Source organism: Furipterus horrens, unplaced genomic scaffold (genome assembly GCF_987537825.1).
Source record: "Furipterus horrens unplaced genomic scaffold, mFurHor1.1.pri manual_scaffold_11, whole genome shotgun sequence".
Classification (NCBI taxonomy): Eukaryota; Metazoa; Chordata; class Mammalia; order Chiroptera; family Furipteridae; genus Furipterus; species Furipterus horrens.
Window position 1 is genome coordinate 100,963,631 of NW_028327181.1, and position 23,552 is coordinate 100,987,182.

The following is a 23,552-nucleotide window of genomic DNA, read 5'->3' on the forward strand; positions in this document are numbered from 1 at the left end:
AGAAGGGAAGGGTGGAGGACCCATCAGTGTGTGGTTGCCCCTCACGCGTCCCCAACTGGGGACCTGGCCCACAACCCAGGCATGTGACCAACTGAGAACTGAACTGGCGACCCTTTGGTTTGCAGGCCAGCGCTCAGTCCACTGGGCCACCCCAGCCAGGGCGGGAAGATTTTTGATAAAACTCTGATCAGATTGCTCAGGAAAAAGAGGCCCCAACGGCCAATATCAAGAACGAGGTGACAGAACATGCCCCACGTCCTGTTGACGGGTAGTTTCTTAGAGACAAGCGACTTGGCTGTCCCACCCCTAGGTCCTCATTTAAGAGAAAAGGAAGGAAACGTCCGCACGGGACCCACGCAGGAGTCTGTAGCAGCTGTTTGGCATGCCCGACACCCGAACACGCATGTGTGTGTGAACAGGCGAGGGGCCCGGCGCGCCCATCCAGGGCGCTCCTGCGTCGTGGAAGCGGGCCCGACCCACAGCGTGGCGGCTCCCCAGGGCACACGCAGTGCCGGCTGTCCCGACAGAAACTCCAGACAATGCAGGCGATCCGGCGACAAGAGCGCATCTGGAAGGAGTGGCACCCACGGCAGTGAAGGGACCACAAGGGGGGTCTGAGAAAGTTTTGGGGGACATGGGTACATCAACTACACTGATTATGGTAATGGTTTCATGAGGGTATGATCGTGGCAAAACTCAGCCCACTGGACACTTGTTTAAAATGCAGCCATCACACCTCCATAAAGCTGGTTTTACAAAGTGAACAGGCTCCCCAGCCCTGACCTTCAGATTGCAGTCACTGCCCCCAAGGTGATCTCTGGGTGAGGCAGAAGGCCACCCACCGCCCCTGCACCGTGTCCGCGAGGCCTTTTCTCCTGCAGCCCCAACTCCGTGCACAGGGCCCACTGCTGTGCTCTCCAGTCAGTCCCAAGGCCCCTCTCCTGTCTCCACGTGTGTGGGTGACCCTGTGGTCAACACCTGCTCAGGAGGCACAGCCATGAGTCCAAGCCCACGCTGCCTCAATGGCCTGTCCCCAGAACACCCTTCACAGCTCGCCCGCCCAGGTCCACGCCTACGCCTGCTCAGCACGTCTAAGTCTAGACCGTTGCTGCTTCTCTCACCACAGATTTCGGGAGCGTTCAGGCAACTCTGCAGAACGGTTGTCAATTGGGATTTCCCTGGTTGCTGGGTCTGACCCCTTGTCAGATGCTATGTGCCAGATTTCTTCGCCAAAAGGTACTTTTCTCTGTTAAGTCCCCTGTGACAGTTTCAAGGGTGCTGTCAGACCCTGGTCCCCAGAAGGGGTTTGCACACACTGATGATTCCCACCTGAACCAATCAATAAGGCGGTCACCTGCCACGCGATGGTTCCGTGTGCGTTCCTCTGCGGAGCTCAGTGCACGTGCGCAGCATTATGGATTCCCGGATGCGCCCCATCCCAAGTCTGGCCAGCAGATGCCCCTCAAGCCTGCCCTGTGTCCTCTGCATGTGCCCAGTGGCCTTTGGGCGCTTCTTTCCTCTCAGCCACATTCCCAATTCGCCTCTCCTGCCCTGGCCTGGAATTGGCTGTTCCTCCCAGCAGCCTGGGCTCCTCATGGGGAAGACACCCGCTACCTGGACTGCCGTGGGTTGCCGCTCCATGCAGACGCTGCGAGTTCTGTTATCTGCAGGACAAACGCCTCCCTCCTTCAGACTAGTTTAGATGGTTTTGGCCCTTCGCTACTCCGAGTTCACAAGTTAGCTTGTCACACTGGAATAACAGCTGGGTCTGGACCGGGATCCCAGTCTTGCACTCAAGAAACGCAGAGTGTCTCCACTTGCAAGTCACCTTTGTTATCCTCCAATAAAGTTTTAAGATCTGCGCACAGGCCTTATCTGGCCTAAGACGTACTGCTAGCCACGTAGGGTCTTCATCAGACTATTGTGGACTATTTCAAAAGTTACATTTCGTTCTGGCTGCTGTGGCTCAGTGGATTGAGCGTTGGCCTGCGAGCCAAGTGTCGCTGGTTCGATTCCCAGTCAGGACACATGACTAGATTGCACGTCAGGTCCCCAGCTGAGGGCGCGAGAGGCAACCATACAGTAAAAAAAAAAAAACAAGTTACGTTTCAGTTTTTGGGCTTCTCAGGGGCCAGCAGCCGCCTGCCCAGGGCCCCATGTCTGCCCAGTAGACTGCAGGTGGCTGTGCCAAGGCTCTGGGAGCCGCAGCTGCTGCATGGGTTGGCACATGTAAGTGGGTCACCATGCCCACAGGGTTCAGCTTCCTGTCTGCGCCTGCTGCGTCATGGCCACACCTGACCCCCACTGCGCTCTTTGAGCTGAAGGAGGCTCTCCACCAAGGGCTCAGCAGCCTGAAGGAGGGCAAAGCCGTGGAGCTGAGCTTCCAGAAGTCCGCCAAGGGCCACAGCTATAGAAGTCATGACCCCCATGCCAAGCCCCTTCTGCCAGACCACCAGCTCACAAGGAAAGCCACGCCAGCCTGCTGCTGGGGAGGGAGAGCCACAGCCCTGCCCATGAGGCTGCCCCCCACGATGGGGTTCCAAGGAGGGTGGACACCGTCATTAGGCCGGGGCCCACAGCATCCCCTGCTCGTCCCTCTTGGAGGGGAGGCAGAGGCACTGCCACCTCTGGCCGTGCAAGCACAGTGGGGGGCTTCAGGGAACCCCCTCAAAGCCAGCATGCTGCACTGGACTCTCCACTCCCAGAACGTCCGATGTCTACACGTGGCCAGGATGGAGCAGCTGTTTTCCTCCTAAAGAACCTGAGTGTGGAGCAGTGACCTTTCCCGAGGCGGAGGGAAGAGGTGAAGCCGACGGCAGCCACTGGTCTTGACTGCAGCCCCGGCGCTCCGGGAGGGAACGTCTCGAGGAGGCAGGGTTTTCCACCGCCGGTCTCATCAGCACCCACTCTTGGAGTCAGCTGCTGGGCGGTGCCAGTGGTGGTTTAGGAAGAGGCACCCCACTCTGGGCCAACGCCACTGCAGGCCCTGCTCCCTGGTCCCGTGCCCCCAGGCCGACGGCACCGGCCGTGTGGGAACGACGCATCTTGTGCATTTTAACTTTTCTCCCGATGTAAACATTCCGGCAGAGCTCCTGCGCTGCTTGTTCTTGGGCCCGGGAGCAACGTCAGTGCTGAGCCAGCCGCCGCTTGGCCTGCACAGCGGGAACACGTTGTCCCGTCACCATGGAGACCACCTATCAGAGTGCACAGCCTACAAAACCCCCTCACTTTGCCAAACGGCAGAGCTGGCTCCTTGGCCAGCGTCCTCCGAAAAGGCCTTCCGTGCCCGGGACTGGATCTCCCCTTGGAAGGCTGGGAGTGACTGTGGACAGGAGGAGGTCAGGGGAGGGGTCAGAGGCCGAGAAAGGACTGCTGTTCACACCCCAACCCCAGGGCACAGACCTGCTTCACCCACCAGATCCTCTGCTGGACTGGGCCGGGCCTCTCAGCATAAGGTTCATGTGTGTTTGTGAAAAACGCAAGTTGGGCAGGACGTGTTTTAAGGATGCCTCTGCACCGACCCCAAGAAGCAGGGACCCGAGTCCTTGAGCTCTGACAACGTGAGGCTGTCCTGCCCAGCCCGAGCAGGGAGGCCCCTCCGTGGCGCTGGCACGGCAGCAGGCGGCCTCGTGGCGGCTCAGGCGGAAAGGGCTCGGCTTGCGTGCTGGGACCGCGTGGCGGAACGGGCAGGGTGTGTCACCCCAATGACTGCCCCCGAGTCACTGATTGTTGGGGACCTAAAACTTCGTGCCACTGAGTTGATGACCGACCCCAGGTGGCCCGGCCAGTGTGAACACACCGAGCTGTTTCTCTCCGTGCTTTTAGGCCCGCATTGTTTACAGACTTTTTTCTGCTGGGAGAATGGCCAGAGCATCTCTGACGGAAGGTTCATACCAGTCAAAGAACTTGAAACACAGGCTCACAGTGGGGGACACGAGCCAACCTTTCTGTTTCCGTTCTCTTCCCCTACTTTTTATTTTGAGCGTGGTCTGTCCTATAAACTGACTCCCACCACCCCAGACAGTGGCTCAGTTGACTCGAGCGTTGCCCCGATGCACCAAGGCTGTGGGTTCCATCCCTGGTCAGGGCACATGCAAGAATCAGCCAGTGATGCAGCAATAAGTGGAACAACAGATCAACGTTTCACTCTCTAAACTCAACGAACTTCTTTAAAGATCACACCTAACAAGCCCTGACACTAACACACATTTACCCAGCTCCTCCCCTAGGACTGACAGAGGGACCTTTCTCCCTGGCCAGGTACCAGGCCAATGTCACCCAAGCAGCAGCCCAGACGACCCTGTGGTAAAAGTCATCAGCACCCACCACTTGCAAGGAAGCCTAGAACTGCGCATAAAAGAAGAACCGCAGGGCACTCACTGTCCCCTGACAGTGACAAAGTGGCCCGGAGCCCCCACAGGCAAAGCCTGGCAAAGGCCGGCTACAGCAGAGCCCTGCGCTCTGGGCACGAGGACCCGTCCTTGCTCTCTCCACCCCGGTGTGGTCTTGGCTGGTGAATTCTCAGGGCACCCCCAGAAGGGCGCTTGCTTTTCTGGGCCCAGTTGCTCTCTAGAATGCGGGCTGTACATTTGGACAGCACCCGCCGAGGGTGCGCCTGACACTGGGGGACCCACGCTGCGTGGGGAACAGCAGTCGGGGTCTGCAGGGCCCCAGAGGAGTGGCACGGGAAGGCTGGGTGGAGGGGGCGCACGCCTCCCACCGCGGGGTTCAGACGGGAAGCGGCGCTGGCCCCGCACCACGTGCAGAGGGCGCCCCGGCTCCGGCGTTCTCACAGCGACGCTGTTCCCTACAGGTCAGCAGGCTTCTAAGTGGGAGGCTTTATTCCACCCTCAGTGCCAGGCTCCTCCCCACCATGAAGGCCACATCCCGAGTCCCCTTGTTCTCCTCGTCACCACCTTCAAAGCTGTGCCTGAGACGCTGCCTTCTGCTGAGGCCACTGGAAGGCAAGCACCGTGGGCTGGGTCCTCTGCTGACGTCTCCCTGGGATGACACGGGCCGGGGAGTCTCCATCTGTGTGCTAGTCTCTGGCCCCATGAAACACAGGGTGGGACACACGGACCAGCTGTGGTGCTCTCGGTCGCCGCTAGGCCCAGACTGGTGTGCTGTGTGCACCTCCCAGCTGTCTCCCAGCAGCAGACAAACCTGCGGAGAAGCTGAAGCCCGGGCCCTGCCTCCAGATTCTGAGGAGGAAGCAGCACAACTGTTCTCCTCAAAGGCCCGGCTCCCAGGCCCCTTCGGGAGCAGCAGACACACCCTCTCGACACGCTACAGCATCTCTGCAACTCTGAACCCCCCTTTAAAACACTCCCCCCCCCCAGCTCTGTCAATAAGACAGTTTCAAAGTCCAGAGAATTCTAAAAGTTAGACCCCGAGATCAGGCACCCTTGGCCCCAGGGGAGGCTTGGGGACGGAATGTGAACAGTAACTGAGCTGTAGGGAGTTGTAGCTTCACTCAGAAAAGTCTGAAGGGACCCCACCCCCAAAGCTGTGAGCAAAGCCCACGAAGGAGCTGGCACACACAGCGACCAGCAGAGGGGGAGCATCAGAGCTCACACCAACCCCGGGGACGGACGCTGCCTGTAAAACGGGGCAAGGAGAGTGGTGTCTGAGCCAGAAGCACGAACTCCGGGGTACTCCTACTGAGTGAGGCCCTCGGCCGGATCCAGGGGGTGGGCATTGTCCTCCCTTTCCCAAAACAAGCCAGAGACGGATTCAGGACCCGTGCCCCCCAGCAAACCACCCCATTGTCCTTCTTCACAGGTGAAGGCCATACCTCCTCCTTGCATCATTTTGTAGATTTTGCTCTCAATGTGGAGCTGAGGGTGTTTGGTTTTGACACATTCAAGCTTGATGGCCACTTCTTCTCCTGCAACAATGTCCGTACCTTGCAAAGAAAGAAAAGCACAGCATTAACACCTGGTGCCACCACTCACCCCATGTCACCACACACCAGGGACAGGACTACCCCCATCCTCCAAAGACCGAGGAACACACTCCGCTCCCTGTCCCGAGACGGTGTCAGCGATCCACAAACCCCATGGGAGTCATCCTTCTTTCCCCCTTTGACAGCGGAGTTTGACATGTGTAGAAACGCCTAATTTGGGGTCTCACCCTCCGTCTCTGCAGGTGCCCAATTGGATCGCATCATTAGGGGACCCTGAGAACACCGATGGGTTCCCTTCACAGCCTCCCACGTTTCCTGCTCCCAACCTTCCCATCACCCTTTGGTCAGCGCCAGGGTGGCTCCACGTGTCCCCCAACACCGCCGGGACACGGCTATGTGTGCCCGCACCTTTCTCTAGACCAGCGGTTCTCAACCTGTGGGTCGCAACCCCTTTGGGGGTCGAACAGCCCTTTCACAGGGGTCACCTAAGACCATCGGAAAACACATGTATAATTACATATTGCTTCTATGATTAATCACTATGCTTTAGTTATGGTTGGGGGTTGGTGGGGGTCCCCACAACATGAGGAACTTGTATTAAGGGGTCGCGGCGTTAGGAAGGTTGAGAACCACTGCTCTAGACGGAAGGCTGGGTCTCCACCGAACACCACCCAGCCTCCGACCACCCAGCCCGGGGACCCAGCCGCACGTCCCTCCGAGCAATCTGGGCACTGCAGGGGTGGGCTCGGCCGAGGGACACCGTGGGGGGCAGGCGGCGGCTGTCAGCAACAGGACCTCACTGTGTGTTTCTCAGCAACACTAGACCGGGAGGGTGAACTTGTTTCAAAGCCCTGACTACAGCTATGCGACGGTACCTGCCACGCACCCTTTGTTGGTTTTTCACTAAAACTGACAACATGCCTGCTAACACCGCCCAATGACCAGGCCACGAGCTTAAAGGTAAAACTAGGAGCTTTTACCTGTTCTATCTACAAACTTTTTATCTGTTTTCCTTCCGTAACGACCTGCAAACATGACAGCCACCACCCCTCCATTTTCCCACCCAGATGCCCCAGAGCCCCCGGGGGCCCACGCGGCTGCGAGCCCTTCCCTGAGGAGCTTGGGCAGGAGACGCGTACCTAGCGCCCTGCGGGTCTTCCTCACTGGTGCCCACCAAGTGCGAAACCCTGGGATCCGCCCCAGGAGAACAGCTGTTTGTGAAGGCTCCAGCGGCCCAGACAGAACCGGGACGCCCCCCCCCCCCCCATCTGCGGGGGCTCAGGTTCTCCCACTGTCTGTTTAGCTGGAAGGCCGGCGGTGTGTTTCAGGAGGGGATTGCGGAGACGCACAGGTTACAAAGCTGAGACTTCCAGTCGGAAGGCGGACAAGGTCAGCAAGCATTACAACGGTGACCCACCTGCAGGAGAGCCGCCTGGTGATACTAACACCCAAGAAGTGCCCAGGAGCCCCACAGAAAACCATCTCACCCGGTCTGCTCGGATGGTGGCGTGGGACGCGGTCACTTGTAGCAGCCCCAGACCCAACCCCGCTCCCCAGTGCCGGGAGCAGTGGGAATGCCCACCCCTGGCCACTGCTCCGTTTCCCACTGCAGAGACTGGGCCTGAGCGACAGAGGGGCCCGCCTGCCGACGGCACAGCCTATCCAACGCCAGGAGAGGTGACTTCACCACAAAACTTACTGTGCAAATGAAAAATGAGCTCAGAGTTCCTGTGAGGACCTGGGACTCTGACCCGAACTCGCCAGCCCAGGAGGAACCGATGACTCATCTCACTGGTGACATCAGCACTGCACACAGTCCCCGGCGCCGCCCTGGCCGGGACCAGGCCCTCCGTGAACGCACGCGGGGCCTGCACTGGCTGCCCGGCTCTTGGAGGAGGGGAGACACTTTTCGCTCCACTCCTGGGGCTGGTCAAGCTGAGGGGGCACAGTGACCTTTCACAGTGACAGTCTGCGGGACACAGGACCACAGGCCGCTCTGAACACACAGAGGGTCCTCTCCCAGTCATGGCGCCAGTGCCCTCAGGAGCACACCTGCAGCAGGGGGCACAAAGGTCACCCCGAGTGCAATGACTCGGAGCAGAGCTGCACGTGGGCTCTCGGCCACACAAACATGGGAACACACCCTCTGGGGAAAAGCACCCAGCAGCAAAGCCTCCACGAAACCCGACGTCAGGGGCCACTGACAGAACTGAAGCCCCCAGTGTGTGCTGGCCCCGCCGCCCACAGCCAACAGCGCCTCCGCTCTGGGGCGGTGGGGCTGCTGCTCCAAGTCTTGTCCTCAGACTGCCACCAGTGCAAGAAGGAACAAATACAGTACAGCAGAGCTCTGATAACATTTTAATCTTATTTTGAAAAAGTATCAGCCTGTGACAAACTGGAGATTACAAAACCTGGGGCTTCACAGCAGGTGCCTTTCAGAAGCACTTCTACCTGCAAACGAGGACTCCAGAGACCACTGAGCTCGGGCTCCAGCCAAACCCAGGGGCACGTCAGTGTCTCCGCGCCGGGCCTGTCTGCACTAAGCCACCTCCTCTCCAGGGCGGCAGCGCTCCTGCCCCCCAGGAGGCAGACGGGTGCCTGTGTTCACACAGGCCAACGCTGGTCCTAGGGAAACAAAACTGTGTCCCGCGAGCTGAGCAGACAAGGCAGATGATAACTAAGTGGCCCTCACCCCAGTCCTGCGACAGGAGGTAACTGTCACTGAGAAGTGACATCCACGAAGAAACGGGACAGCTGGGCAAAGGTCACCCACGGGTCCCTGTGGGTGACGAGGCAGCGGAGGCAGTGCCATGATGTCTCATGGAGCACGCAGGCCGCCCCCCAAGGACACAAGCAATGGCCACAGCTACGTGAAGGAGAGCAGACGGTCTCCCTTCCCGAGGGGCCCACCAGCACTGCGGAATCCCTCCTGCGAGTTCCACAGGAGCCTGGAAGCCAGCGAGGGGAGACAGGAGAATCAGAGACGAAGAGGCCCCCAAACCTCAGCACCCAAACAAGGTGTTTGCTCACACTGTTGGGCCCTCTGTCGATCACCTGACGGAGCCACAGGGCCTGGTAGCAAAGCCAACAGCTGGCAGGACACACCAAGAATCTCCGTTCTGACACCAGAAACGAGGGGTCCGAGGCCCCTGCTGCTGGACTCCAAAGACAAACGGGGTAGAACAGAGCTCCATGAGACCGGGGCTCCTGCTGTCCCCCGGAGCCAGGCACCCTGCAGGAACCCTGAGTGGCACCTGTGCCGACCACGGCACCACCCCACAGCCTGGGTCCGCACACCACCCCGCCCCGCACACTCCTCCCGGGGCCCACTGGTCCCACGAGGGTCTACACTGAGCACACTGCTGCTGCCTCTGCTGGCAGATGGTCTCAAACGCACGAGAGGTGCCCCACCGGCACAGCCGGGGCTAGAACGCGGGGAGCCAAGGCTGAGGGGCCCAGGAGTGGCCAGGCCCGCCTCCCGCAGCAGCAGGTGTGTGAGCTGCCCGGGCACGTGAGCGCCGCGGCCTCCCCAGGAGCCTTCGGGGAGGCCGACTGAGGATGGAGGCCACATGTTTTGAGGTCCATGGTGGCCTCTTGGGAAGCATGGGATTGCCGGTGAGAGCAGCAGGCCACTGGGAAGACAGGCCACCGCCAGGCCTCCCGGCACACGAGGCCTCTCCAAGCTGAAGGCCAGGCTACCCCCCTCCCAGTTTCCAACATGTGGAAGCACAGGGAGTCCCCGCGGGACATCCACAGCCCCGAACACCAGGCTCAAAACAGGGTGAACCTACCTGGCGGAGTCGAGAGCATTCTGACCAACTGCAAAACGACGGCACAGAACGAGAAGACATATCGCTTATCAGGATGAGGACTCAAGCCCTTAAGCAATGCCTACTCGGGGGCCTAAACGAACAGGAAAGAAACACGGTGCAGGTGACTCAACCCGTCCCTTCTCGGTGGAGCTCACCTCGGACCCTTCACTCGGCGGTGGTGAGCGCGCAGACCCCCTTCCTGGCCTGCGCGCGGCCGACGACGGACCACAGCCTCAGCGCTCGGAGACCGCCCTGCGGACCTGTCCCGGGGCACCTGCGTGCCCACCAGGGGTTCAGCCCCGAGGAAGACGGGAATCAGCCACAGGGGCCCGCAGAGCCCCCGGCACGTGCACCAGCGGCCGCAGCAGCCCCGGCGGAGCGCGCGCCGGCGACCGTCCCGCTCCTCCACGCGAGGTTCAAAGTTTTGCCAAAAACCTGCCGCTCTATAAACGAGGCGAACAGCTTACATCTCCGCAGCACTTCGCCTCCCAAAACGGTGCCGAGGACGCAGACGCTGACGATGGAACATAAATACTTAAACAGTAAAATGCCAACGTCTCAGGGTTTCACGCCCGGGATGGGGGGGCAGTGCCGGTTCAAGGCCCCCGTGCGGCCGGGACAGGGTCACTGGGGGTCAGCAGGAGGCACCGGCAGCCGCGGCCCCACCCGGCGGGGCTGCGTCCGTTCCGGGGGACGGAAGGGCGCCCGCGGCAGGCTCACCATCCCAGCGAAAACGGCTTTGCGCAACAGCAGCCCCGGCGGCCGCACACGGGCGGGCGGGACGGCCCCCGGGTGCGGGGGGTCTCTCGCCGCCGGGGCCCGACAAGCGCAGCCCCCCGAACGCCCAGCGGCAGAGAGCCAGGCAGCCCGGCAGCGCACCTGTGCGTGCGCTCCCCCGGCGAGTCGCCAAGAGCCCGGCACGTTCCCGCCCCAAACCGTCTCCATCTCCACCCGGACGGCCTAGCACCAGCCGAAGCGGCCAGCGCGCGAGGACAGCGCCGCCACCGCGCTCCCCGACGGCGGCCACGCTCCGGGCGCGGACGCTCCGCGGCCCCGACGCCGCTCAGCGCGGGCGCCGGCGGGCCATGGATGCGCAACACGTCCCCGGCCGCCGGCCTCGTCGCGCAGGGCCGCGGGGGCCTCCTCCGGCCGGGCGGGCGCTCCCGGCCCACCGCACCCGGCCGCCCGCAACGTGCGCGGGGCCGCGCGCCGCCCGCCGCCTTTGTCTGTGTGCGGGGCACAGGCGCGGGCAGCGGGGTCTCGGGCCGACCCTGCCAGCGCGGCGGCCCCCGGCACACGTCGGGCAGGTGCCCCCGGGGACGGCGGCGCGGGCCGACCCGGAAGGACCGAAAGTTCCTGTCTGGCAGCCGCGGGGCCGAGCGGGGTCCCGGGGGGAGCTGCAGGGAACGGAGTGTCCCGGGGGGGCGGCCCGCGCAGGGGCCGGGCGAACGCCGGTCGGGGGCGGCCCCGAGCCCGGGGGACGGACGCCTCACCGAGATAGATGTCTCCGAAAGAGCCGCTGCCGATCTTCCGGCCCAGTCGGTACCTGTTCCCGACTCTGAGCTCCATGGCGGCGGCGGCGGCGGGCCCAGCTCGCTCCTGCCCTCCCGGCCGCTTCCTGGGTCTGAGCTCGGGGAGGCGGCGCCGCTGCTGCCGCTACTGCGGGTCCGGCTGCCGGCTCCGCCCCCCTCACGGCCCCGCTTTCACCATCGCTTTCCGGCCGCTCCGCCGCGCCCAACGCCACAATACGGGGCGGATGGGACAGTCCGAGCGCCGCCGCCCCTGCTCCGGCCCCCGACGGCCCCGCTCGCCCTCTCCCCGCTGCGGATGGATTCGGATCTTCCGGGCCTAAATCCCCCTTCAGCTGCCTGAAGGAGCCGCCGCCATCGCGCTGTGACGTCACTTCCCCTAGCAACCGGTGGGGCGGGGCCTCGCTTGCGAAAGGCGGGGCGCGGGGGGCGGGGCGAGCTCGCTCAGGTGTCCTCGCGCGACCCCGGGACCCCCGACCAGCCCCCTCCTCTCCCGACCCCCGCCCGGCCCCCTCCCGCGCGCCGGCTCCCTGTTTGCCCCGGCAGGTGTCTGGGGAGCCAGCGGCTCCTGGCGAAAGACCCGGGACAGGCCTGCAGGCATCGCGCTTCGCCGGAGGGTGAGAGGGGGCCGAGCCCGCCCCTCCAGGCTCCCGGGACCCGCGCCCTCGGCCTCTGCAGAAGGGGGGCCTTCGGTCCTGGGCCAGCGCCCGGAGAGAGTGACGCAGGCCGGGACACAGGTGTGCGCCGCGGCCCGTGCTGAACCCCCGACGCCCTGCGCTCTCAAACCCAGGGCGGAGGAGGGGCACGTCCTCGGGTCTGGGGTCGGGGCTGGGGGCCGAAGGTGACGCTGCCAGGGCTTCGAAGGGCGAGGCCAGGACCGCCGGCCTCTCCGTCCGGTCCGTTGGGGGCTGGATCACGTGTTCACATCAGCGTTTTACTGTTGACTCTGTGGGATCATATTATGGCAGTCGAAAGTACAACCGCCGAGTCTCCATGATGGGTGACTGGATAAGCAAGGTCCGCCGGGCCGCGCAGTGGGGGAACTATTACCCAGCCGCGGAAGGGAGGAAGCACCGAAGCCACAACCGGAGCCAGACACACAGGCCACGTGCCGGGCGACCTTGTGTACGCGAGGTGCCCGGAACAGCCGCGCCCACAGAGGCGGAAAGCAGAAGAGGAGCTGGGGAGGGGCTGCTGGTGGGCGCTGGGGTCCTCTCCTGGGACGACTAGAACTTGAGAACCAGGCAGAGGTGGTTGTACAGGATCGTGAATGCACAAAGGCCACCGAAGTGAACACTTAAAATAGCCCTGGCCCGCGGGGCTCAGCTGGCCGGAGCGTCATCCGTACTGAAAGGTCGTGGTTTCCCGTCCTGGTGAGGCACATACCTTCTCTGCAGCCTTATCCCCGGCTCTGGCCCGGGCACATGTGGTCTTGGTCCCGGCAGCCACTCGATGGTTCTCTTTCGTATGGGTGTTTCTCTTTCTCCCTTCCTCTTACTCTAAAATCAACGAAAGAAAATGACCTTGGATGAGGATTTAAAAAATTTTTAATGGTTAAAATTTTTAAAGGTTAAAACGGTGAATTTTATGTTAAGGGAATTTTACTTCATTTAGAAATACCACAGGCCCTGTCTGGGTAGCTCAGTTCGTCAGAGCATCATCCCAATGCACCACGGTTGCTGGTTTGATCCCCGGTCAGGGCACAGACAAAAGTCAACCAATGATGGTCAATAACTGGAACAACAAATTGATCTCAACCTCTCCCCCCTCCCTTCCTCTCTCTAAAAGCAGTACATTAACAAAATAAAAACAAGCACTGGCTGGTGTGGCTTAGTGGATTAAGTAAGTGCCAGCCTGTGAACTGATAGCTTCCCGGTTCGATTCCTGGTCAGGGCACAGGCCTGGGTTGTAGGCCAAGTCCACGGTGGGGTATGTGCAACAGGCAACCAATCGATGTTTCTCTCCCTCTTTCTCCCTCCCTCTTCCTCTCTCTAAAAATAAATTTAAAATATCTTTTTAAAAAAATGAAATAAAAACAAAGTGTGTGTTTAAAAAAATAAAAGAAACCCCAAGGATCACCCCTGGGGACTGAACCCAGATCTGAGCTGGGGTTGAGCGGGTCTCCACCGTCCCATGGGGATGACTGCAGGTCCCCAAGTGTGTTAGTGTGTCTGCACATGCTGCCCCTTCCTCATGGAAAGTGTCTGCCCCCCGCCTTTGCTCGGCTTGCGTCCCTCGGTCTCCCCACCCTCAGTGAAGAGCACTGATCTGGTGCCCCACGATGCACACAAATAACAGACACGCCTGAACAGGAATGGAGGAACCACTGCCTTTAAAGGTGGTGGCTGGGGGGCGGGGCTCGGGGGCCAGGTGCCTGAGATTCAGTCCTTGCTCTGCCACCAGCTGTGCCAGCCTGGGTGGGTAGCTCCACCTCCTTCTGCCTCTTTTCTCACCCATGAGACAGGAGAAGAGCACCAGACCCCTAGGGCTGGCAGAGGGTGAGTGGGGTTACCACTTGCACGGTTCAGAACAGGGCCTGCAAACAGTTTATTACTGTGTAAATATTAGCTGTTTATATAACTACTGTTTATTTGGGAAATGGCCACACAGGTGGCAGCAGTGACATTTGCCCACAGAGCAGTTGATGATGCCCAGGCATGACAGTCCACTGGTGTCAGACCTCTGCCCACCCCTCACCCTCAGACCTGTGGCTATGTGCCAAGGGCTGGGGCCAACACTAACAATTATTCCCATTTAATTAACAAAATCCAACAGCCGAGTACCTGCCTGGGAGGTTTAGGACAGACAAGCAAACCATGGCCAAGGGCTGTAGAGGGACAGACGGGCTCCAGGCAGCACCATGCAGGTGCTACAGTGTGTGGCTTCTGGCAGCTTCCATGGGAAGGTAACCTTTCTCTAAGATCCAAAGAAAGAGGAATCACCTCGGCCTGTGGAAGAGGGGCCAGCAGGTAAGGCCCATGGTGGGACCTGCCGGGTCTCCCAAGGGTGAGAGGCAGTAAGCACAGGTGTATGTGGGTGCCCGTGTGCTTGGGTGTGTGTCCTGTGCAGGCAGCACACAGCCATTGGCCAAGGAAAATCTGGAAAATGTTGGGTCACCCAGGCTCAGGCTCTAGCTGGAGAGAAGCAGTGATGGGAGTCAGGAAAAGCAGCCTTTCAGGTTCTGGGGGCTCCGTGCCAACTCGTGACTAATGGGGCAGAGGTCAGCGTCCCTAACCCGCACCAGGAGAGAAACAGATGTGAGTTCACACCTGTAAGCAACGTCCCACCATTAGCCAGGCAGCTGCAGGGAGGGTGGACTGAGGCCTGATGCAGGCCAGGGTCAAGGTCAGGGTCAGGCTAGGATCTAGCGCTGGCAGGCCTATGCTCTAGAGGCAGCCACTAGTCACTAATGGCTATTTAGATTAATTAAATAAAAGTAAAAAACCAATTCCTCAACCTCATTGGCCATGCAAAGTGCTCAGTGATCCCTGGATTAGCGCAGCAGAGTGTTTCCGTCATCCAGAAAGCTCGCTTGGGCCACTGGAGACCAGGGGTTTCAGCTGGGGTGGAGGTGGGGGGGGGCATTTGGCAGTGTCCCATGTCACAATAGGGGGGGTTGCTGGCACATCGAGGATGGAGGTCAGGGTTGCTTGTCAATGTCCTACAGTGCACAGGGCGGCCCCAAGCGGTGCTCTGTTATGGTGCCCCAAACTGACTAATAGAGCCTGAAAGTGAAGACGTGCTTGAAAACAAAACTAAACAAAAACAGCACCACCACCACAAGCAACCCACAAGGAGGCGGTTACGCTAAAGGAACACAAAGGAAGAGAGCTCCCCAAAGCTAAAGCTGGAATAATTTAAACAAAATAAGTAACAGTGTTGGGTTAAAACATAGAGTATACAAATAGATATCTATTCATTCATACTGATATATAAGTGATTGAAAAAATAAATAAAGGGGAGAAGAGACAAATCTCCTGTGTAGAAGAATTTCAAGTAATTTATGAATCTGCTCTGCCCTCTGCAAAGGCATAACCCCCTACTCTGTAAATGGCAGGTGTGGGAGGGCATGGTCACCTTCTCCGCAAGAGCACTGGATAGAAAGGAAAGGCAGGAATGACAAGTGGAGGCACCTGGAAACCACCTCGACCAGGTGACCGAGGTCACATCACTATGAGTCACACTGAGAGCACACTCCTTGACGTGGCTGAGCAGAAGGGCACTTGGCCTCCGTGGTCCTCCTCCCCCAAACGCACGAGAGGCCAGGCTAACATGAGAGAAACGTCAAGCAAATCCCAGCAGCGGGATCGTGCGCACGTCCCCCGCCCAGCACACCCAACACAAGGACCTGCGGTCTGAGAGGCAGTCGGAGTCCCGAGCGGCTGCAGAGCCCCGCCCACTCCATGTCATGTGAGATTCTGCCCCAGAAAAGGAACAATAGGTTATAAAACTGAGGAAATCAACAGTGGATTTTGGTAACAAAAATGTATCAGTATTGGCTCATGAATGATAACAAGTGGGCCACACTGCGTAACACGTCAGTGAGACCCTGGGTGGGGGCGTGGTTAGAGATTCAGTACTATCTTTGCAACTTTTTTGGAAATCTAAAACTTTTTAAAAATAAGTTTACTTAAAAAGTAAATGTTTACTTTTTTTTTTTTTTTTTTTTCTGTAGGAGCCTGACAGTTACCATAGCAAGGTAGAGATCTTCCCCGTCACTCCTCTCTTGGCAGTGATTTTAGTGAGTATTTGAATCTACCGTCCTTTGAGATGGACAGAATCCATGCACAGAAAACCCATCCGAAGGGTTGCCTGTGGGGTCAGAGGAACAGGAGCGGGCAATGAATGAGTAAAACATTATATAAATAGATGAAACAAGAGAGGGCCTGGCACCTATGAATCATGCTCAGGTTCCGTGACCTGAGGCATGACCTGGGCCTCCAGAAGGCGGAAACTGGCTGTGAAATGGGCAGGCTGGTACAGGAGCCTCCCCTAGCTTCCTGGGGGCTGGGTGAAGCCTTTGAGCCTCAGTGAACTCTGCCGTTAAGGGGCGCAGGGAGGCGGGGCCCCCTCCGCCAGCAGGGCGTCCATCCAGGCGAAGGCAGGCCAGAGCTAGGGGTGCAGGGGAGCGGAGCTGCCCAGGAAGACCAGTATTGCACTGTGAAAGCAACAAATTTGGAACGCTGTAATTCAAGAAACACACGAACAGAACTGTTTTTAAATATACAGAGACCTAGAAAGTAGGGGAAAGGGGACGATGCGGGAAAAACGCATTGGTATAGGCCTTTGTGGCCTGTAGCCCTAACATCCCCCGTTACCTGCCCTTGTCGTGGCATTGTGCCCGGAGCCCTTGCGTCTTCAGGAGTGCCGTGCCAAGGGTGGGCTCCCCTGGCTGACTGCTTGTTTGGGGTTCCGTTCTCCCGGAAATCCAGCGGTGGGGAGCGGTGGGTGTGTGTGTCCCACACGCTCAGGACCCTGGGCTTTGATCAGTGCCAGGGTCTCCCCCCAGCCCCAGGTGAGGGGGCTTGGGTATCCTGCCTTGGGGGTGAGGCAGACTTACCCAGTAAAACCCCAGGACACCCAGTTAAACTTACCCTTCAAACGAACAAGGGGTACTTTTTAGAGTGTGTATTTGCAGGCAATCTACAGGGACCAAGGGGGATTCGCGGGTGCCCCGGGCTGGGGGAGGGGATGGAGAGGAACTGCTGATGGGCGCGGGATTTCTTCCCGGGGCGATGAAAGTGTTGCAAGTTTAGTGGGGGAAGGCTGCATAACTCTGCACACACAGCTCCCCCGCCCCGCACGCTTTCTGCAAGTGAATCGTGGTGAGCGCCCATTATCGCAACGAGCGAGCCCTCTGCTCCTTCTAAGGGCCGTTCTTGACACGTCCCAAGGGCCTCGAACCCGCGACTGTGCGGCGGCCCTGAGGGAAGCGGGAGGCTCAGACCCATACGTGTCCATGCTGCCCGGGGCGCAGGGACCCCGCTCTGGCCCCGGGTTTGCGTTCCCACGCAACCTCGGGGACACAGGACAATCTCCGATATTCGGGAAACCGTTCGAAGTCGACCCTCAGGGTGTCGCAGTACGTGGGGAAGGCAGGGTGCGCTGCGGGCCGCGAGACTAGCGTCTGCGTTAAGCCCCCATCAGCAGAGTCCAGTTCACCGCCCACTCGCCCCTCTTCAGAGCGCAAGACCGGCTCTGCGTTAAATAGACATTCCTGAGCCCCGATTGGCCGGTTGGAATCACATGCCCATTCTTGACCCAATCGCCGAGGCCGCGGCTTGCTGTACTGTGATTGGCCAGGCCCGGCCCTGTGCCGCCGGCGGAGCCCCCCGTTCCGCTCCAATCGGACGACTCTCGGGGACCTCGGGGGCCTCGGCGGCCGCGGGACGCCGAGCCGGGGTGGGTCTCGGACGCCTTTCTCAGCGTCCACACGGTGGGCGGTCCTAACTGTAAGGGTCGCTAGTCACGCCTTTTGCCCTGCGGGTCGTCCGAAGCCGGGGAGCACCGTTACTGGAGTTTTCAAAGCAGCCTGGACGCAGCCCGGCTCGCCGTCCCCGCATCCCTCCGGCGCGACCCGCCGGCGTGTCCCATTTCCTTCTGTCTTGCGTTGTCTCCTACTCCTTCCTCCCAGGGTTCACTTCCCCACCACTGAGCAAATATCGCCGACCTCGCCCACAATGACGCCGACCCCTGGAGGTGACGCAGCGGTGACGTCGAGGCTGGGGCTGCGGTGCCCGGGGGCGGGGAGCGGCGGGGGCGCGGGGAGTGCGCGAAGTTCCACGGCCCTCGGGACCCACAGGGAGCGCCCGCCGGGAACCACACGTTTCCGACGGCCTAGCCCTTCAGCAGGACAGACATGATCTGACTTCTTAGGGTGTCTGTGCTTCAAACGTACCTGAGACACATACAGAGGCTTTCTATGTTTCCATTGTTATTAAAGAATTTAATGCAGGACTTAGTTTTCTTTTGCATTTACTTGTGTAAATTACTGGTAATCTGAATTAAAGTATTTTGTTTCCTGGCATGTAGGGATGAGGGCAGTGCCGAGCGCTGGACCCCTGACCCTCCAGGCCCTTCTCTCTAAGAGCACAAGGAGGCGAGAAAGTGGGGGGAGGCGGGTGGAGAATGGGAGCAGGCGTTGGTTTGAACCAGCTAGGAGGTGTGTGGTTGGGGGAGAGTCCTGTTTGTGGGGGATGAGCGTATATGAGAGGCAGGCTTTGTGAGGAGCAGCCTGTGCAGGGTGGCAGGCTGCCTGGGTCTGAGGCCTTCCAGGAATCTCCTGTGCTGGAATGTGGGTCTCCTGCCCCAAGAGGGCTTCTTTCCCTGTATTTCCACTGAGGGCTGAGTCATCACCCGCGTTTGACAGGCAGGTTCCCATTAAACACCCCTGACACCTGCATTGGTAAGCCTGGGCCAGCATCTACCAGGAAGTCACGGGCTGGGAGTGGTGATACAGCGCAGCTGATGTGAGCTGAGCGACGGAAAAGATAACATTACACTCAGAACCCGGCGTCTCGACCATAACCCAGAGCCACAGCAAAACTCAACTGGCCGCCCTTCTTAAAAACTGTGCCGCCCCACTGGGTTCCAGGCCTCCCTGCCCCTTGCAAGGTCACCCCTGGGTCTGGACAGGAGTCCCAGCCAGAGCAGTATCTGCCGGGAGTCCCTTCAGGGCCCAGGCAGGGTGGCTCCTTTGGACAACTCTGCCTTGGCTGACCCCCACCCGTCCAAGGCCTTGTCCAGGGCAGTGTCCACCCCCGGCTGGGAGCGGCGGGCAGACTGGCCTGGGCACTCGGAGGGAGAGCCGCCTCTGAGGCCCTGTGCCTGTGTTTCTTCCTGCCTGGCTGTGTCATTTCTTACCTGTTTGAGACCTGCCTGCTCTTCCCTCTTTCTCATAGATTCCTGGAGCTTTCTCTCTTTAAAACAATTGGCTCCTTGCCCTCTGTCCCCTCCAGCTGCCCACATCACTTGACTTTGGGGTGCGCTTCCTGCTGTTCCTGACAATCCCAGACTCTTGGGTTTGTTTTTGTTTTTATTCTTAAGAGGGGAAGGGAGAGAAGGAGAGAAACATCCACGTGTGGTTGCCTCTTGTGCACCCCCAACTGGGTACCTGGCCTGCAACCCAGGCCTGTGCCCTGACTGGGAATCGAATCAGCAGCCCTTTGGTTTGCAGGCCAGCGCTCAATCCACTGAGCCACACCAGCCAAGGCTCGGGTTGCTTTTTAAAGTTCCCAAACCCTGGACCCCCGAAACCATCACGGAATGTTGTGGGGATGCTTATTTCTCCAGGAGACTCTTTCATGGTCCATGACCCTTGTCCAGCGCACATGGAAGTCGTCTTGAACGTGGGAGGGGGCTCCACCTCGTTTCAAAGCCCCCGCCTGCTCTGGGCCTCAGTTTCCCCAACCCTCATGGATCTGGCCCGGTGTGTTGAGACAAGAAACACCGGTTGGGCGGCTTCCCGCTGTCCTTGCCTGGTCCTGCCACCGGAGGGCGCCTCGGCCCTGGGCGGCTCCCCCGGGAAGGCGGGCCCTGGCGCCGTGCGCACCTGGACGGGTGAGGGCCCACCCCGGGTGAGCGACCGGCTCAGGACCCGGCTCCGCCATTCAAACACCACACTGCGTGAGGCCAGGCGCTGGGACACTGTCGGAGAGCTTGTCGTCCGTGGGCAGGAAAGGCCTGGCGCTGCACGGATTCCAGCAGAGAGGGGAGCGCGGTGGAAGAGGCAGGGCGGCCACCTTTGCCCCGCAGGGCCCTTCCTTTCTTTGGCCCCTTCACTGGGCTCCGCGAGGATTGGCTGGCTCTTCCTGGCGAGGGGTCCTGGGGGGGCATGGGTGGTGCCCAGGATGCTGGGCAGAGACGGGCCAGGACACGTGGGCTGGACTGGACCCCCTGCAAAGACCCCCAGCGGCAAGATTACGGAGTAGACTGGGTGGGGCTTCCAGGGCTCCGCCCTGACACCCGGAGGCAGGAACTATGGCTTTCCAGGGGCCTCTCCAAGCTTAGTGGAGGCTGTCTGCATGAAGAGGGGGGTGGCGACCCAGGCTTTCCAATCGGGGTGTCGGGGACAACGGGGGACCCTCAAGATAAATGGACGGGCATGGAGGTGCAGCAGGTGGCAATGGGGCCTTGGGGTCCTGGCACCTGGGGGACACAAATGTGCCAGGAAGGGGATGAGAGAGGTGACCCTAACCAGCTACAGGCGGTATGATGTGACCGTATTACAAGGGCCACCTACCTGCCCAGCCTCAGTGGCCAGAACCACGTGTCCTTTCTGAGGATGCTGATGAGGACCAAGCAAGGTCGTCAGTGTGTCCCGGGACCTCCTGGTCGGAGTCACAGGAACACAGTCAGCTTCTGGGGCTGACCCTGCTCTCCAGCCCCACAGCCCCAGGTGGCAGCCCCTGGCAGGGGAAGGTTGGGGCAGAGGGTCTTCTCGGCAGTGGCTTGCTCCCTCAGGAGACCCCTACCGCAGCGTGTGAAGAGCTGAGCCTCCAAGCCCAGGTGAAGACAGACGCATTCAGCGGAAGGTGTGGGGCTGAGGAAGGCAGGTAGAAGTCTCTGAGGTCAAGGCTATTTCTGCCTGGGGTTGAGCATAGCCCACACCTCCTCAGCTGGTAGCAGGTCCGGAGAAAATGTGGGTTTGCCCCGAGTGCCCTGGTCCTCCCCTAGGAAACCCCCTTTCCAGAGACCATGTGACTGGCCTCACACCCAAGACAGAGCTGGGGCGACAGCTGAGACCCCATGTCCCTCACTCCTTGTTACTTATATTATACCAAGTATGCTGAAACCACTGCATGGGGCTTGGGGGCCCTCCGGAAGGGGACTCTTTTTTTCTGGGTCACCCACCTGGTGGGGACCGAGTGGCCTCAAGCTGGTTGGGCCTCCCCTGGGCCTCACTCTCCTGGCCTGACTGCGGGGGCAGGGCGGGGTGTGAGTGGCTGAATGCCAAGCTCAAGGCAGGTGCCAGGCAACTGCTGAGGGCCCGAACCACTAGGAAGGGCAACCGGACGTCCCAGCCCCTGCTGGGGGCCCCGGGGACTGAGAAAACCGTGTCCTGGAGCTGAGCGTCTTCACAGAAGCAAGAGCACCCCCAGGAGAAGCAGGATGTGGCCTTCCCGCCCACCTTCAAGGACCAGAAGGGAAACAGGAAGCCTAACCCCGGAGAGGCAGCGACCTGCAGGCCCTGTACTGTGGATCTGGCCCTAGGGGCTGGGCAGGATCCCCACAGGGTCACCGATGACACAGGCCTCTGCAGATGTTCTCAGATCCCATAGCAGGCCTGGAGCTTATGACAGGCCACAGGTACCTCCTGGCCCAGTCGGCTGCTGCTCGGACACCCCTCAGAGATCCCTGGGACCTGAGTGGCCACGTCTTGCCCAGAGCCTCCCCGTTTTCTAGCATCTTCCCCAGGGTCTGCGGGCAGGCCTTGACCAGGAAGCCCCAGGACGGCACTAAGCCTCCCGCTCCGCAGGGCCCTGGGGGCAGGGCCTGAGGCCCAGTGTGGGGATCGCCTCAGCCATCACGTCCCAGCCAACGACTCAGAAACTGCATTTCCTTGGTGGGACTTCTGCTCCTTTCTCTCCTTTTGATTCAGACGGTCCTCGCCCAGCGCCCTGACTCAGCCCCGCCCTTTCGCTCGCCTGTCCAGTCCTTTCATCAGAAGCCCCAGGACAAGGAGGCCCTGGCAGGCAGGAAATGATCTCAGGAACAGGAAGTCATGGGTCTCTTGACCCAGAGAAGAAGCTTCAGTCAAACTGGAGATAACGCCTAGGCCTCCGCTGAGTTTTAGCTGCTGGCCCGGAAACCAGATGCAAAGAGCATCTGCCCTTCTGCCCAGTTAGTTAGCAGAGACCATGACCCTAACTAGCTCAGTCTGCTATACAACCCACCCCTGAAAGCCTCTGGAAAGCCAGCTTTCCGGTTACTCACCTGTGTCTCCAGGCCACTGGTCATGGCCACACACTTGTTTTAAAAAGCTAACTCAACAACCAAGTGCCTCCGACCCAGGCAAGCTTGCTTACTGTGGTCGGGAGAGCGGAGGTCTGAGCTCAGTGACTCGGCAGCCAGACAGCACCCACGTCCAGGTGGGGCTGTTCCCTGACAGATGCCAAGGAAGGTCAGGCTCCGTCTCCCACCCCCCGCCCGCCCCCAGGAAGGAGCCTCCCCAGGCAGAAGGCAGGGGTGGCAGGTGGGGGCGCTGAGCCCACTGGGGGCTGTGGGCAGGGATGGTTAGAAGCACTTGCTGCGGTGGCCAGGGTCCCAGACAGGCAACCTCGGGTGAGCACCACCAGCAGGGCGAGCAGAGGCAGCCCCGGGGCTCATGCTCACTGTGGTCCTGCCCCCATGGTGCCCAGTGACAGCAAAAGCAGGGTCCCTCATGGACCAGCAGAGCCTCTCCGTGTCTACAGCCCCGCCTTAGAGGTGCTGCTCCCAAAGCGCCATTGAAAGGTCACTTCCTGGGTGGTCAGTGCAGGAGGCAGACAGGGAGGAGGCGGGGGCCCTCTGGGAGGGCTTCCTGGGGGCGGTGCCATGTTGCGAAGCCTCGTTATGTGCTGCGGGAGCCCGACCTGGACGGAGGCTCTCCGAGCCGTGTCCTGTGCCCGGGCTTCTCCTGGCACCTCGGGTAAGAACTGCTCTGTCTTTTTCCTGGATATGTTTACAAAATGATTTTTCCTCCACTGAAAGGATCTGACATACAAAATGACACCCAGCAGCCCATGAAGCCCAGAGGCATCTTGACGGGTCTTGGCAGTCACTCCTGGCCCTGACCAGGAACCACCTGAAGGGAGACCCCTGCCAGGCACTGTCCCACCCTGGGGACAGGGCCGCACTGAGCTGTAGATCAGCAGAGTGAGGGCAGGAAATCTTTGTGTGTGGCCTCAACTCCAGCGGCCAGCTGGGCCCTGGGGAAGCCCTGGGCCGCCCCACAGTGTGCCGGCCTCTCTGTGCCCCAGGAACCATCTGTGGGGGCTTTGCAGGCCCCCTGAGGTCCTCCAGAACTTCCCTTGTTACAGGGGCTGGGCTTCTCTGGGATTACGCCTCCCTCTGGGGTTTTCTGGAGGATGCACGGTCCCAGGGGCACCACCTTTGCACCCCATCCCCCGGAGGACTCACAGCCATCTTGGCTCTGACACCTCCTGCTGACCTTGACCTCAGCAGAGGCTTTGGCCCTCACTTCCCTGGAGTTGGACTCCAGGGGCTAAGGAGGCAGGCCAGGCTGTCCCTTGGCTGGAGGTGCATGACACGCTCCGGGGAGGCCAGCCCCCTCCAGCCCGCAGGGACAAGTGCAGGCATGCCTGG

General features: G+C 60.3%; 1 protein-coding gene and 1 long non-coding RNA gene across 4 annotated transcripts in view; both read right to left on the bottom strand.

Annotated features, from left to right (window-relative positions):
- CSNK1D (casein kinase 1 delta) overlaps positions 1–11,610 on the bottom strand; it is a 24,931-nt gene extending 13,321 nt beyond the window's left edge. For 2 of the 3 annotated variants that reach the window (XM_090290692.1, XM_090290693.1), the window contains exons 1-2: positions 11,211–11,610; positions 5,795–5,905 (exon numbers count right to left, since the gene is read on the bottom strand). In XM_090290692.1, coding sequence (XP_090146818.1) covers positions 5,795–5,905; positions 11,211–11,286 — 187 coding nt within the window. In that variant the 5' untranslated portion in view covers positions 11,287–11,610. The remainder of the gene's footprint in view (positions 1–5,794; positions 5,906–11,210) is intronic. The other variant, XM_090290694.1, reaches the window with a different exon arrangement.
- An 8,475-nt stretch (positions 11,611–20,085) lies between these two features.
- Positions 20,086–22,322, bottom strand: LOC149999113 (uncharacterized). The gene is made up of 3 exons (XR_016513935.1): positions 22,182–22,322; positions 20,488–20,787; positions 20,086–20,141 (listed from the first exon to the last, which is right to left on the bottom strand). It is a non-coding gene; the product is annotated as an uncharacterized LOC149999113 (long non-coding RNA).
- Positions 22,323–23,552: the final 1,230 nt, after the last annotated feature.